The 15,623-nt window shown below is 37.4% G+C and overlaps 1 protein-coding gene across 2 annotated transcripts in view; it reads right to left on the reverse strand.

Annotated features, from left to right (window-relative positions):
- The window catches only part of MZT1 (mitotic spindle organizing protein 1), an 18,297-nt gene continuing 2,674 nt past the window's right edge, over positions 1-15,623 (reverse strand). Inside the window, exons 2-4 of one of the 2 annotated variants that reach the window (XR_008295933.1) lie at positions 7,571-7,716; positions 3,034-3,228; positions 1-1,744 (exon numbers count right to left, since the gene is read on the reverse strand). Coding sequence is in view for 1 of the 2 variants with exons in the window: in XM_015083071.3 (XP_014938557.1) it covers positions 1,721-1,744; positions 7,571-7,716 (170 nt within the window). In the remaining variant the exon portion in view is untranslated. The remainder of the gene's footprint in view (positions 1,745-3,033; positions 3,229-7,570; positions 7,717-15,623) is intronic. The other variant, XM_015083071.3, reaches the window with a different exon arrangement.

Consider the following 15,623-nt stretch of genomic DNA (forward strand, 5'->3'; position numbering starts at 1 on the left):
TACCACCAAAATGGTTTTATTTTTGTCACTGACAACATGCATAACACTGCCAATTGTATCATTATAATTTGTTTTGATTTTGTTAAATAGTACTTAAGTATGCATTAAAAATATATGTTTACATTTAAGTGTAACACATTAAAGTTCTTTGTAAACATACTCAATATATTTTCCTGCTTTGTTTCATACATAAATAACTTAATCTACAAAATCATAAATAAAACTATTAACTCTTGTGGCCTAAGGGTATATACAAATTTTGGAGCCTGACAAATGTGTTCTCTTTATGATTTTGTAAGTAACAACATGCAATATATGCAGTGTTTATTAACAAATAAATGATTTAGCATCACAAGTCGTTATTGTCTTCCAACCAGGTTCTGCCAATAGACCTTCCAGTGCCCTTGGTAAAGAGGTTATCCACTTACAAAGTCAAAATAATTAAAAGATGAGATTTTTACAACAGTACAGAGGTTGCCACTTAGATACTACTAAGCCTTACTTTGTCTGAAGAAAAAAGCTGCTAGAGTAAATGCTTGTACTATCATTTAAAAGAATGCTAACAAAACCTAAAAGAAGATCAGATTAAAATATTAGTCTTGGGGAAAATATCCCATTGAGATTCCGTTACAGGAGCAGAATTAACACTATTGTAAATTTCCCAAAATTTATTTTGAACCATCACTTTGATTCATTAAAACTTTCAGGGAAAAAATAATGACACAAAAAAGTGACCTTAGAAAGTTGATACTTACAATTCCTGATATAGAACATTTGATTATTTACTTTTTGTTTAATGACTGCAAATATGTATTCCTTCAGAAAATATCATATTTGTTGAAAGATACTTCCTCTTTAGTGATTTATTAGATAACCACTCAAATTTTTGTTCTGTAATAAAATTAAAGAATTTTGCCTGTTGGAAATGTTTCACTATGCTTTATTTTTCTAGGCCATCATGTTTAGAGTATAAAACTTAGAAAAAAATATTGTCAATTAATATTCTCATTAAATGTAAATAATCCAAATGACAAATAAAACTAAGCACTGTCATTACTTTTAAAATCTAAGTTTCTAAGTTTTATCTTTCAGTCAATACAAAAACAATCTGGTTCATACTATTAACTGCCAGAAAAACTTCTGTTTGAAAAACTAAATATTCTTTGTTAAAGAGCAGATGAAAACAATGATTTCCATGCTCTTATAAGAAAGATTCTGATATACCTAAGTCTAAATCAAATCCATAAATAAGGTGGCTGAAATTCTGTCAACTTTTAACCCAATACAACATGAATCCACGGTTATTTTGCATAAACAATTCAAAATTAAATTTTATAATGGAAATGTCAACAAGTCATAACTACTACATTACTTCTGATGGGCTCCACTATACTTCAACCAGGCACAGCAGATGGGCACATCTGATAGACAGACTGCTTAGAAAATTAAAGCTATCAGAGCTATAAATAAGGAATACATAAATATGAACCAGCATTAGAGCTGTTAAAAAAAAGTAAGATGTGATGTAAACACATCTGATAGTTCTCTCTGTAAGCCATTTTCCACTGATTTATAAAGCTATGGTTTTATAATTCTTTTAAAAAGGAAAATGTTTCTACACTGCTGCATGCAGTAATTTCATTGTATATTCTTGACTACAATGCAATCTTCAAATCCTCTTGAAGAGCCTGACATATCTCATCAGGATTTCTCCAGAAAGTCAGCTTGTCGCATTTTCAGCAGCCTAGAACAAGAAAGTAAGTTTCATTATAATAAAATCATGGAAAAGACACCACAGAGATATATTTGTCAATACTGTACTGTCATTAACAAACAATTCCTCCCCCACATATACCAAGCCACTTGCATCAGGATAATGCAGTGTTTTTCACTTTTTGCAGTACATTAGAACTACCTTTTGAACTGACTGCTAGGCTAACAGTGGAAAATTGTTATATCATCTTAATGCAGTTAACGTAAAAATAAAAATATACTGCTACTTGAAAAACTGACCCACAGCAGACCTTGTCCACACACTGTATCCACCTTATCCAGTCTTTATTGGTTTATCTGTTTCTGCATGTTTCATTTTAGTGTGAAAAGGGGATTAAGAATGGAAAAGACCTTTCTGTTACAGGGCAGAGAAAAAAAGGGCAAAAGGAATACTGAACACATGGCTAATCCTGCTTCACCTATTCCACCAACTTGTACACTTTCCCCGATTATTCTGCAGGAATTTCCAGACACTATATTATTATCAGTAAATGATTTGATACGGATTTCTAAAAGATAAAAATTTAAACAAGTAATTTCTTAATTCCAAATATGAAAATGATGATTTTAAACAAGTGTTTCAGAAATACAGGGTAAACTTGTAATTCATGTATGTTTCAACTTCATAATTAAAACTTGCTTTTATGTTTAGTCTAAGTCCGAAGGCCTTTCATGAAAATCACAACGTGCTGGGAAAATTGTAGTTCTCAATCTGAAACCTTCTCTCTGCAATCAACAGAACCTACCTTGTCCAGATAGTTGGCTATTCTAATTAGCCTTTCCCTTCTTTAGGTTTATTATTCACAAGGATTAGAAAACTAGTTTGAAAAACATTCCCCTTATTCTAAAAGATTTCTTACTTCTTTCTACCTTTATAGGTTCTTATATTAGTTTTAGCTACATACCTTTAGGCACTTTGTCTTCTTCCTAACCCACTTTTTAGTATCATCTACTTCAAAGAAGACTTGAAATAATATAGACAACTACAGAAATTTTTAAAAATTAAAGTACCTTTAACTTTTTGTCCAGCCGCATTCCATTTTCATACGAATTTTAGAGATTCTCCTCCAAGATACAGACATTGAAATAAGTATTTTCACCTAAACTAAGCAAACCATTAACCCTGTACAGCATTCCCATTACATGAATGTAGCACTACTCTGTTTGAAAGGACAGTAATGGCATCCTAGAGAACTAGTTACCAGATTGTTATTAGAGACTCCAAAATCTCGTAAGCATTGGCCCTGGGGAAAAACCAACCTTAACAAGTCTTGTCTTTCACACTTCCCTTTCCTGTGTACATTTATTCCCTCCTTTGGGAGGATGGGTGGGGACACAAGACTTATTGAATCCCTCATTTCTCTCCCAGCTGTCTCCAATGTCCTCATGCTGTACAAGACGTTCATACAGTGAGGAGACACGTCGGTCACCCTATGATATCATCATACAGGACAGCTGCAAGAGAAAGGGCAAGGCTTATTCTGCATAGGAATGCATCAACAGTACAATTCAAGGCCCCTTGGCACTAAAAGTAGAAGATACAGGAAAGTAGGTTTTGCCCAGAATTTCTGAAATCACAATGTGTGAATGATTACTTACACATAAATACTAGCTCTAAGGAGACAACACCAAAATTCAGTGTTGATAGATCATTCATAAAAATAAAGTCTATTTTTTAAAAACTGCACCTAATGTCCTATCTATGCTGTGAGAGATACACATAATGTGACATATCTATTGATGCTTGAGAAACGGACCTAATTGTGTTACACACAACCAGTTACTTTTACTATAAATGACTTAAACATTATCAATATACAAATCTATGAGAAAGAAAGGCAAAATAATTAATGAAGAATGGTTCCAATTTTCTACAGTTAACTAAAGAACAAAGGAAAAACTGGATGTTTCAGACCAACAGCTCCTTGCAACATTTCAGGATGTCCTCGATTTATATTTTACACATTCTAAAATAGAGTTAAGTACCATACAATTATATTCTAATCACCAGGATTTCAGGGTAAAGGCAGTAAAACACAATAGGAACAGTTTTTCCTTACCCTATTTTTAGTTCTGAAAGAAAAAGTATGGGAGAAATTAATTACTAGCAACCACCCAAAAAGGGGAAAACAACCATACATTTAAAAAGTCTATAAAGATGGGGCGCCTGGGTGGCTCAGTCGGTTGAGCGTCCGACTTTGGCTCAGGTCATGATCTCACAGCTCATGAGTTCAAGCCCCACGTCAGGCTCTGTGCTGAAAGCTCGGAGCCTGGAGACTGTTTCAGATTCTGTGTCTCCCTCTCTCTGCCCCTCCCCAACTCATGCTCTGTCTCTGTCAAATATAAACAAACATTAAAAAAAAAAATTTAAAAAGTCTGTAAAGAGTAAAGAGTGGTCAAGGAAAGACAGGTGTGGTTCACATTATTTTTAAAGTAGCATACCATCTAGAATGGTATTTGCCAAATATCACTGGTTATCTTGTGGGTGGTTCTGAAGGATTTGTTTCCTTCTTTAATACAAATTATATACAGATTTCAAAAATGCCTTTAAAGAAAACATGAAAAAGTTCTAATTAACAATTTTCTTCTTTGCTACAAACTTTTCAGGATTCTCCTCCCGGTTTTTTTTTTTTTTTTTTTAAATATTTATTTTGAGAGAGAGAGAGAGAGAGACAGAGAGAGAGGGAGGGAGAGAGCATTTGCCTGCAAACAGGAAGGGGAAGAGAGAGACAGGGAGATCCAGAATCCTAAGTAGATTCTGCATGGTCAGTGTGGGGCCAATGCAAGGCTCAAACTCATAAACTGTGAGATCATGATCTGAACTGAAATCAAGAGTTGGACACTTAACCAACTGAGCCACCCAGTGCCCCAAGTCTGAATAGATTTTATAATTATTTAAAAACCTGACTAAAAGAACTTAGTAATCTTACATGCACAGTTAACAAAAGGTTCACATTCAGAATACTTAAGGAAAGACTACCAGTAAAAAAGGGAAAATAAGCCAGAAAAAATGGGCAAGCAACTTGAAACGGTAATCTCGCAAAAGAAAATGGCCAAAAATATGTAAGAACATTCAACCTCACTGGTATTAGAAGAAATGCAAATAAAACCATATAAGAAACCTACACATACCCAGCAAAAATGACTAAAATTAAAAACACTCCCAATATTAAGTATTGACAAAGACGTGGAAAAGGAAGGGAAATTCGTATGCTGCTGCTGGAAACAGAAATTAGCACAACTACTTTAGAAGAGTTTAGCATTATCTATTCAAGTTGAAGATAAACATAACCTAACAACCAAGAGACTTTATTTCTAGAATACACACCCAAAGGAAATGCATGCATATATGCATCACGAGACATGGACAACTATACTCATAGCAGCATATTCCTAATAGCCTCACACTGGAAGCAATCGAATGTCCACACAAGGTAGAAAGGATAAATAAATAGTAGTATATTTGTGTAATGAAGCATGATTATTCCAGTGGAAAGGACTGTGTTACAGCTACACACAACATAAATGACCCTCACATGATCCCACTCATAAGTGGAATCCAAAAAAACAAAAACAAAATCAGAATCAGACCTATAAAAAGTGAACAAACTGATGGTTGCAGAAGGGAGCAGGGAGGCAGATGGGCACAACGCGTGAGGGGAGAGGGAGAGACAGGCTTCCAGTTACAGAATGAATAAGTCACAGGAATAAAAGGCGAGGCATAAAGAAATATAGTGATGTCATGGGACAGATGGCAGCTTTTGATAAACATAGAACATAATGTATAAACCTGTCAAGTCACTAAGTTGTACACCTGAAATTAATGTAACATTGTATGTCAACTATACTCAAAAAAACCAAAACACAAAAACTCTCTCAAACATGTTAAATGGGGGCGCCTTGGTGGCTCAGTCAGTTAAGCCTGACTTCAGCGTGGGTACTGATCTCGTGGTGCGTGGAGTTCAAGCCCCATGTCGGGCTCTGTGTTGACAGCTCAGAGCCTGGATAGAGCCTGCTTCAGATTCTGTGTCACCCTCTCTCTGCCCTTCCCCTGCTCATGCTCATGCTCTGTCTCTCTCTCAAAAATAAAGATTAAAAAAAACCATAATGTTAAATGAAGAACTAGGTAAAGATTGTGCTCTAAGATTCTCTTTATATCAAGCTCGAAAATTTTATAAAATTAGCCTGCAGTGTTTAAAGACCCATGTTAGACAGTAAAACTGTTCAAAGAAAGTATCTACCATAAAAGTCAGGACAGTAGATACTGGAAGGGGAACAGGACACGTTAGTGATGGGGGAGCTCCCAGGAACTTCTGGGTGCTAGCAGTGAGAACTGTACAGATAGTCTCTTTATGATAAATTTATGCTCTGTGAATATGCTCTGTTTACCTTTTTGTGTTAGTTTCCTTCCTAAAGAACCCTAGCCTTCTTTCATTTTGTCCCAGTTGCTTTCAGTCAGGCTGGCAGTGTTCTGTGCACAGACAGTTGACTGCATCTAGGAGTCATGCACATAATCTCCTTACCACATCCACACCCTGGGCCTTCTCTCCAGAGCATGCTCTGGGGTAAGGCTGATAATTTTCCAAATCAAGTGGTGGTTCCTTTTCACTTACCAGTTCCTTCCTTGATTTCTCATTCCTCTTATATTTTATTTTTCAGTAGCAAAGGAAAAATCAGACTGCACTTCCCACACTTTGCTAGGAAATTTCCTCTGCTAGCTATCCAAGTTCATCACTTACAAGTTTTATTTTTCTTCCAATAGTAAAACATAATTGAGCCAAGTGCTCTGTCACTTTATAGCAAGGACAACCTTCCCTCCAGAGTTCAATAATATGATCCTCATGAGGTCTCTAACCAGAAGCCCCTTTAACGTCCATTATTTCCAGCAACATTCTGTTCATAATAATGTGTGTATTCTCTAAGACAAATAAAGCTTTCTGTACAGCTCTCCTCTCTTTTCTGTGCCCTCACCAGAACTGCTTTTAATGTCCACAGTTCTACCAAGTTTTTTCAAGGAAATCTGGGCTCTATTAAGTGGTGTAAAATTTTCCCACCTCAACCCATCACCCAATTCCAAAGCCACTTCCTCACTTGTAGGTGTTTATTACAACAGCACCCCACTTTCTAAAAGTGAAATCTGAGTGAGATTTCTAGAGCTGCCATCACCAGGTTCCAAACAAACTGGGTGGCTGAAAACAACAGAGATTTATTTTCTCACAGTTCTAAAGGCTAGAAGTCCAACATCAAGGAGTCAGAAGGCTCTAGCAAAAGATCCTTCCTTGCCTCTTCCTAGCTTCTGATGGCTGCCAACAATCCTTGGCCACCACTCTCATCTCTGCCTCCACTGTCAAAAGCCATTCTCCCATGTCTGTCTGTGTCTCCACATGGCACTCTTTTCGTGTATCTTGGTCCAAATTTTCCTTGTCTAATAAGAACATCGCTCATTAATCCATTATGAGTTCACCTTAACTTAATTACACCTGCTGATACACTATTTTCAAGTAAGGTCACATTCACAGGTACCGGCCTTGAACATATCTTTTTGGGCACAGACACAACGTTAGTCACAACACAAGGAAAATTCTAAACACAGCTGGAGACTTCTGTGAGAGACAACATGGTCCACGATAGTAGCAATTTTTGTAGTTGAACATATGCTACAAAGATCCTGGTTTTCAGAATTTCTAATGGTGACAGAAGTTAGTTTAATAACATTTAACTAGGATCTTTCACATAAATCCATTAAAAAATAAAAAAGTATTTTTATTTACAACGAACTAACATACAAATCTCTAACCTTTAGTGCTTCAGTGGCCTTGCGAAGTTCCTTAATAACCGACGATAAAGCTTCTGGATTAATTCCTTGTTCACAAAGACGTACACAAATAGACAGAGTTTCCATATCTAAGCCAGTATTCAAAATTCTTGAAATTTCCAACAGAACTGAAAAAGACATTGAGAAAACTTCAAAAAAATTACATTTAAAAATATGCACACATTACTGTTTTTAATTCATAGAATACTGCACAATATCAAAGAACTAGCAGAGCATCCCTAGATTTTGAAATTGTCAAGTATACTGTCTTGCTCTTACTTAGTCCTAGAACCAAAACTAGACTTACACCACCCTCCCTCCACATAACTGCATTTTACACTGTGATTTATATTCTACCACTCACTTAATATCTTAAGTATATGCATCATAATCAGGATTATTCTGAACATTTCCCCATTTTTTAGTAACCTTTTACAATGTAATTTAGTCACATAACATCCCATTATATGAAAACACCATACATTACTTAGCTACTCTATTTTAAGAGTTAAGTGGGTCTCATGTTTCCCCCACTGAAGTAATACTGTGATAAGCATCTGTACATACTAATTTCATTTTATTAGGATAAATTCCTAGAAGTGGAATTGTTCAGTAATGTACATATTTAATGCTTTAAAAGTGGTTAGAAGCGTCTACAATTTGACGGAATCATATCTGTTGAAATCTAATAGTAAAAAACAAAAGTTTATTTTTTAACTTCATTTTTTATAGTTACTTCATTTTATTGTAGTTTATAAAAGTAATTGACATGAGAAACACTAGCAAAAAGCAGCACAGAATATAAATACATTGGCTTCATTAAATTTTGTTTTATGGTGGTTGTTCCCCAGAGCATGTTTAGAATTTGTTAAGTCAATGGTCAACATATTATCTATTGCTTCCTGTATTATTTTCTCTTGGCATTATATTTAGAAGGTTATTCCCCATGCAAAGATTATAGAATTATCCATCAGTATATCCTTCCATCACTTCAAAGTTTATTTCCTGCCCACCTATAAACATTTAAATATTTAACTCCCTGGAGTTCGGGTGGAAAATAGGATCTGAAATAAGTTCACTGCCTCAATACTATTTGTTGAGTGACTTATATTTTTACCATTCAATTAAGATGCCACCTTTATCACATAGTAAATTCCCATTTACCTATGGATTTGTTGCATGTCTATCTTATTTAATTACTAACTTTTATCAGCATGTAGAAGGTTCAAGATTCTTTGTAATCTTTCATTTTTGTAAGCTTTTCTGTTCTCTCAGTGAACTTAAAAATCCTGATCAATTCCAAAAACAAACTCCAGGTGGATTCTGACTTGCATTGCATAAAAACTACGGTGCTGAATGGACAAGTTAACAATACTGAATGATCCATTAAGTCTAACTCCTTCTGAAAACTATTACACTATTCACAATGTGCATGAAATGGACCCTTTTCACCTTTTTATATCAGACATTCATTTTCATCTCCAGAATTTCAAGTTTTTTAAAAAAAAAGTCTCCCATGCCTCTAATTAATTTTTTGAACACATGGAGTACAGTTCTAAGGTCCTTGTCTTGCTAATTCTAACTGTGTCAATTTTGGGTCTGTTTCAACTGATTCAATTTTCTCCTATCATTGGTTGCATTTTCCTGCTTTGTATACTTAATAATTTTTTATTAGATGCTTGACATTGTAAATTTTACCTTGTTGGTTGATAAGTATTTCTGTACATATTCTTAAGCTTTGTAATGAGATGCAGTTAACTGAAAACAGTTTGAGTCGTTTAAGATTTACATAGTCCGGATTAGAGCCCTGTTTAGTGCACAGCTAACTGTTCCTCATCACTGAGGAAAGATGCTCCTGAGTACTATACTCAATGCCTCGTGAATTATGAAGCTTTCCATTCTGGCTGGTAGAGAGAAGCCTTGTATAAGCATGGTGTACTGTTCCTTCTAATTCTTTTGGATGCGTTTTCTAGCTTTTTGGGTACTTTCCTCATACATATGTGCTAATCAATGCTCTTCTGAATATTTGAGGAGGACCCTTCTCCTGATCTCCAGAATCCTCTCTCTGTAAGCTCTTTCCTCTCAGGTATTCTGTCTTGCAAACTCTACCTGCCTTGATCTCCCTGGACTCAATAACCTCCTTTTGCTAACTCAGGGGGTCCAAAGAGTTCTACCTGGGTTCGCAACACCCCCCAACTGCTGGGAACTCTCTAAAGGTACCAAGAACAGGGAAGTACTGGGCTCACTTCATTTACTGTGCTTAGGATCACTTTCCTTCACAGCCTGATGTCCAGTGTCTTGAAAACCATTGTTCTGTATCGGTTTTGTTGTTGTTTTCCAGGCAGGAGGGTAAATCCGGGTTGTTCCTCCACCATGGCTGGAAGCTGACAGCCCTTTCCATTTCATTTCTTCAGTCTGGATATGCCAACATACCAATAATGCTCTTCAGTTGTATGTAGGCTGTAATTCATGTTATGTTGAATTTATTTCACTAACTCTATTTTGAGATTTCTAATTTCCCCTCAGAATTGCTTGTTGTTTTTAAGTTTATCTGAACTTTTTAGTGTTTATTCACTTTTTGAGAGAGAGAGAGAGAGAGAGAGAGAGAGAGAGAGAGAGAGACCACGCGTGCGTGCGTGCGCACGAGTGGGGAGCGGGGAGAGAGGGAGACACAGAATCTGAAGCAGGCTCAAGGTTCTGAGCTGTCAGCACAGAGCCCAACAAGGGGCCTGAACTCAAGAAGCCCTGAGATCATGAGCTGGCTGAAGTCAGACACGTAACCAACTGAGCCACCCAGGCGCCTCTATTTAACCATTTTTGAAAGACAGAGCAGGAAAGAGTGCAAGTAACGGTGGGGAGTGGGGGTAGGGGTGGGCAGAGAGAGAGGGAGAGAAAAGAATCTCAAGCAGGCTCTGCCCAGTCAGCAAGGAGCCCCAACGTGGGGCTAGATCCCATGAACTGTTAGATCAAGACCTGAGCCAAGATCAAGAGTTGGGACGCTTAACCCTGAGTGACCCAGTGCCTCTGCTTGTTATTTCATAGTTACATGCTTTTTTATAACCACTTATTTCATGACTGTTGTTTCTGCCTTTACCTATTTGAAAGTATATTTTTATCTTTGGCCATTTTTGAGATTTGTGTTTTCTGTTTCTTTAAGTATAAGCCAGCAGGAAAAGAGAATGCTTAAGTGTCTGCTCTCTAGAGGCTAAGTACCTCTTAGGTGAGTTCAAATGTCACCTTCATTACTTAGTAAGCAAGGCAACCTTTCTATGCCTTTATTTTATCATTCTGTGAAAGTGGGGTAATAATACTTTACAGGATCATTGTGAGGATTACAGGACATACTCAGAACGCCGTGTCCACTGGCATCTGGTAGTGCTCAAAAAAAGAGTTACCTGTTACTACTAAACTTTCTCCCTCTTTTTCAATTTGTATGTGAGTTGTTTATGTTTTTCATCTACCTTAGGTACTTCTGTGACTTCTGGTTGGAAGCTCATCTTCCAAAGGAGATCTTTATTGATGTCCTGAAGTGGAGAAGCATTCTTGGACCGGTAGTGTCACGCCAGCCCCAGCCCTCTGGATCAGACTGGTGGAAACACCCTGGCTCCAGACCCACAGGACACACGGATGGTCCTTCCCAATCCCTGGCCATGGCAGATGGCACATTTCTGGCCCCAGCTTCTCTCGGGCAGGGCAGCATGCTTTGTCAGGTTTCATTCCCAATCTCCTGCTGTGGTGCCCATCTGCTCTTCTCTTTGGGGAAAACCTCTCTTTCTAACCAGGAGATCTTCCTTTCTTGTTTTTAAACATTGCTGGGCTGATAATTGCATGTTAGTATTATTTCCGGTCCTTTTTATATGCTTGGAGCAGAAAGTTTCAGCAAGTGCTCAATCATCATCAATTTTGATAGTGAATCATCAATTTCTTTAATTTTTAGTTTTGATTGTTTTCACAAATTCATTCCACCTTGCTTTGGTATATTCTAAGTGATTAGTGCAGATACCCATAATATGCTTGTAATACTTATTTTTATTTTGTAGCCAGTTATCCTTAACTCTACTGAAATTTTTCGGTTTTCAGTTGATTCTCTTGTGTTTTCTAATAATCATTTTACCTACAAATAATAGTTTCACATCTTTCTTAACAGTCTTTTCCTTTTCTTATCCTGCACTATCTGCTAAAACTTTCCTATTAATGCTTAAAAAAAGCAGGTATCTCTGATTTTATTTAGAATGCTTTTAACATTCATGTTAAGGATGACGGTGATCTCATATAGCTATCCTTTGGTGTAGCATTTACTGTCTTCTTTGCTAAGACTCTAAAATTAGGAAAAAAGTGTTGAGTCTTATGAATACCTTTTCAGCAAACACTGAAATAACCAGGTAGTTTTCCTTTTTACATAGCAAGAGAGTACATTATGTTGCCAGACTACAGTCACAGAAGAACAATAAGCATGGAAAATCCCTACTTTTACTGTAAGCAGTTAGCAAGCCTGCTCTTTACCTTGAAGTAGAATAGATGTTACCTCATTCCTCACATTGGTCACTGTAAACATTTCCCTGAGAAATAGCAGGAAGAGAGAACAGTCAGGGCCTTGCCTTCTTGGCCTCCAGAGCAAGAATGTGCAGGTATGCTCAGGTCTCATAGGCTGCATCTCTCAACAGCGACACTGCATGACTTCTGACACTAGGCTTAAAAAGATAATATAATTTCCTCCTGACTCTCTCTTGAGACACTCTCCCTGGCAACCCAGCCACCAACTGGGAGCAAACCCACATGTTCCAGACAACAGCCCTGCTGCAGGCCCAGCTAATAGGCAGTGTCAACTAGAAGATATGTGAGTGGGGCGCCTGGGTGGCTCAGTCGGTTGAGTGTCTGACTCTTGATTCCGGCTCAGGTCAGGATCTCACAGGTCATGAGTTTCGAGCCCCACGTCAGGCTCTGTTCTAACAGTGCAGAGCCTGCTTCAGATTCTCTCTCTCCATCTTTCTCTGCCCCTCCCCACCGCTTGCTTGCTCTCACGCTCTCTCTCTCAAAATAAGTAAACTTAAAAAAAAAAAAAAATAGAAGATACGTGAGTGAAGAAGCTTTGGGATGACTCTAGAATAAGCACTAACTGCAATGCACAAGAGACCCCCAATGAGAACTACCCAGACAAGACTGGCCAATGTCCAGAACTGTGAGAGACAAGTAACTGTTGCTGTTTTATTTCACTAACCGTGGGATGGTTTGTTACAGGACAGCAGAAAACCAGAACACATACTCTGACCCTACTCCAACTCGCCAACATTATCATCACCATCATCATTAACTGATACCGACAAATTCTCCTCTCCAGTTTTCTCTTCCTGGTAGACTCCTATCCATAAATGCTCTGCTCGTTCTTCATGCCTTTCTCCTCTGCCTTTTTCTATGTAATTCCATGCTCTCTTTCAGGTCCATCTCAGTACTAGTATTTCTTTCCTTTAAGCTTGCTTATAAGATTTATGTTGATCTTTACTTCCTAACTTCATAACCTGTCGGTAATAAGTACTTCTATAGTGCCTACTGTGTAATTGGTACTTACATGTATTTTATGCCTATGTTACTGCTGTAAATATAGTTATGAAAAAGGTAAATATGGTCCCAGTCCTCATGAAATTATGGTGTAGGTGAGATAGATATTGAAGTAATAACTGATCCTTGTTAAAAGGGAAATAGGGACAAGAAAAGCATACCTCCAAAACAAATTACAAGGACATCCTACTTAGTTGTGACAGTGTTTAGGAAAGATTTGTTCTGAAAAAGTGACAATTAAACTTAGACTTCAAGGGTGAAGACAACCTGAATAATGCAGAGGCAGGAAAAAGTGCAAAGAGAGGGAGAGTGAAGAAAACAGCTTGTGCAAAAGTTCCTGTGCTAGACAGAACTTGGTAAGTTCACAGAATAAATTCATAGATCTGAAAGGCTCTTCATGTAAAGGCAATGTAATTACAGGGGGAACATAGGTGTAAAATATGAGAAAAGATAGACATGAACACACACTAAGGCTCTACTGAAGATTTCAGAACTTTGGCAAGATATAAAAACGGGAGTATACAAACAGATTTTCATTTTTAAAAGACTTTGGCTGCATAGTATGGAATAGATCTTGGAAAGAGAGTCCAGTTAAGTTGTTGCAATCTTGGTGATGGAATGGCAGATGGCATGAACAGGAGAGATAGAGACAAGTGGTTCAATTTGAGATGTAGGAAGAATTGAAAGGGCTTAGTAAAGAAAAGAAGGCAGGGAAGGTCAAAGAAAGAAAAATGACTGCTAGGTTTATTTCTCCCATCAGTAATTAGACTGACAGCAAGGAATATACATTTGTTTCACTGACACTGCCTTGTACACTGTGAACTCTCTTAACTCCTTTTTCTAGCTGACTACCTGGTATATAACTAAGCAGCACTACAGTGAAAGATAAAGAAGTTTTTTTTTTTAACACAATTGTTAAAAACCATAATTACCAGTAGGAATTGGAGGCATAAAGAAAATATAGGAAAACAAAACTCAAAGTATGAAACTATCAATAAACAGTATCTAAAATTTCAAAACACTGAAAAGCAAAAAAAGGTCACTGAGTACGCTGGAGGACAGAGAGAGGGGCAGCTGAAAAGGCTGATATTAAAAAAAAATTTTTTAATGTTTATTTATTTTGGAGAGAGAGAAAGAGACAGAGCACAAGTGGGAGTGGGCAGAGAGAGGGAGACATAGAATCTGAAACAGGCTCCAGGCTCTGAGCGGTCAGCACAGAGCCTGACGCAGGGCTCGAACTCATGGGCCATGAGATCACGACCTGAGCTGAAATCAAACACTTAACCAACTGAGCCACCCAGACATCTAGAAAAGGCTGACATTTTAAAGAAGGAATCTGGGAGAGAATGTTAAGAATCTAAAAATGAGAGCAGGGGACTGATACAAGACCGTATACTAAATTAGGACCAGAATCGGTCAGGTTCCTTTCAGAGTGAGCCACATAGATAAAATATAAAGTCTACTTGCTTCTGAAGTATCATCAAAATGCTTTTATTTCATAATAAAAATAAAAATGTTCATAGCTGAGTTCTACAACCCTAACATCATTCAGATCCGTTAAAAGATTAAATTACTATTAGCTGACTCTAGTACTGATGGGAGAGGAGTAAAATGAGGAGAAATATACTAGACCTTGAAGGAGGGAAGTCAGATTCAAAAACTTTTGGCTCTCATGGGTGGATATAAATACAGGGAAACCCCACATTAACAGAGTTTCATATATTAATGCTATTTGGGTAGTTCAGTCTAGCCCGTTGGGCAAGCTAAAGTTTTATTTCTGGGAATGAATGTGAAGGAAGATGGGATTATAAAATGACAACATGTAAACTTGTCCAATTCAGTGTATGGTCTATTTATAGTGTGTCACTGTGTTTACCTTTGTGTCTCAATTATTATAGACAACATGGAAAATATAGTTTTCTGTTAACTTCACAATAATTCAACTTCACATTTTATGTGACTGTCTTAGACTCTAATTATGGCATGACATATGGCAGGGATTTTCTGTAAGTTTAGAGTTCTAATGGACATAATAGTCCCTAGCTGCCACATTTAACAAATGGTGATCCAGTGCCAACCTGGGGCCTTTCTATCTTGAGATTTGTGGGCAAACTGTGTATAGAGGAGCAGCATTCTCAAAGTCACATAGCCTCTCTATGAATTTTTATTTTTAAAACAATCTGTCAGGGGCACCTGGGTGGCTCAGTCAGTTGAGCATCGGACTCTTGATTTTGGCTTGGGTCAAGATCTCACGGTTTGTGGGTTTGAACACCACGTCAGGCTCTGCACTGACAGAGTCTGCTTGAGATTCTCTCTCTCCCTCTTCCCTGTGTGTGCGTGCTCTCTCAATAAATAGACTTTATGAGGCGCCTGGGTGGCTCAGTCGGTTAAGTGTCCAACCCTAGATTTTGGCTCAGGTCACGATTTCAGGGATCAGGAGTTTGAGCCCCACATTGGGCTCTGTGCTGGCAGTGTGAAG

This window comes from Acinonyx jubatus, chromosome A1, assembly GCF_027475565.1.
Source record: "Acinonyx jubatus isolate Ajub_Pintada_27869175 chromosome A1, VMU_Ajub_asm_v1.0, whole genome shotgun sequence".
Classification (NCBI taxonomy): domain Eukaryota; kingdom Metazoa; phylum Chordata; class Mammalia; order Carnivora; family Felidae; genus Acinonyx; species Acinonyx jubatus.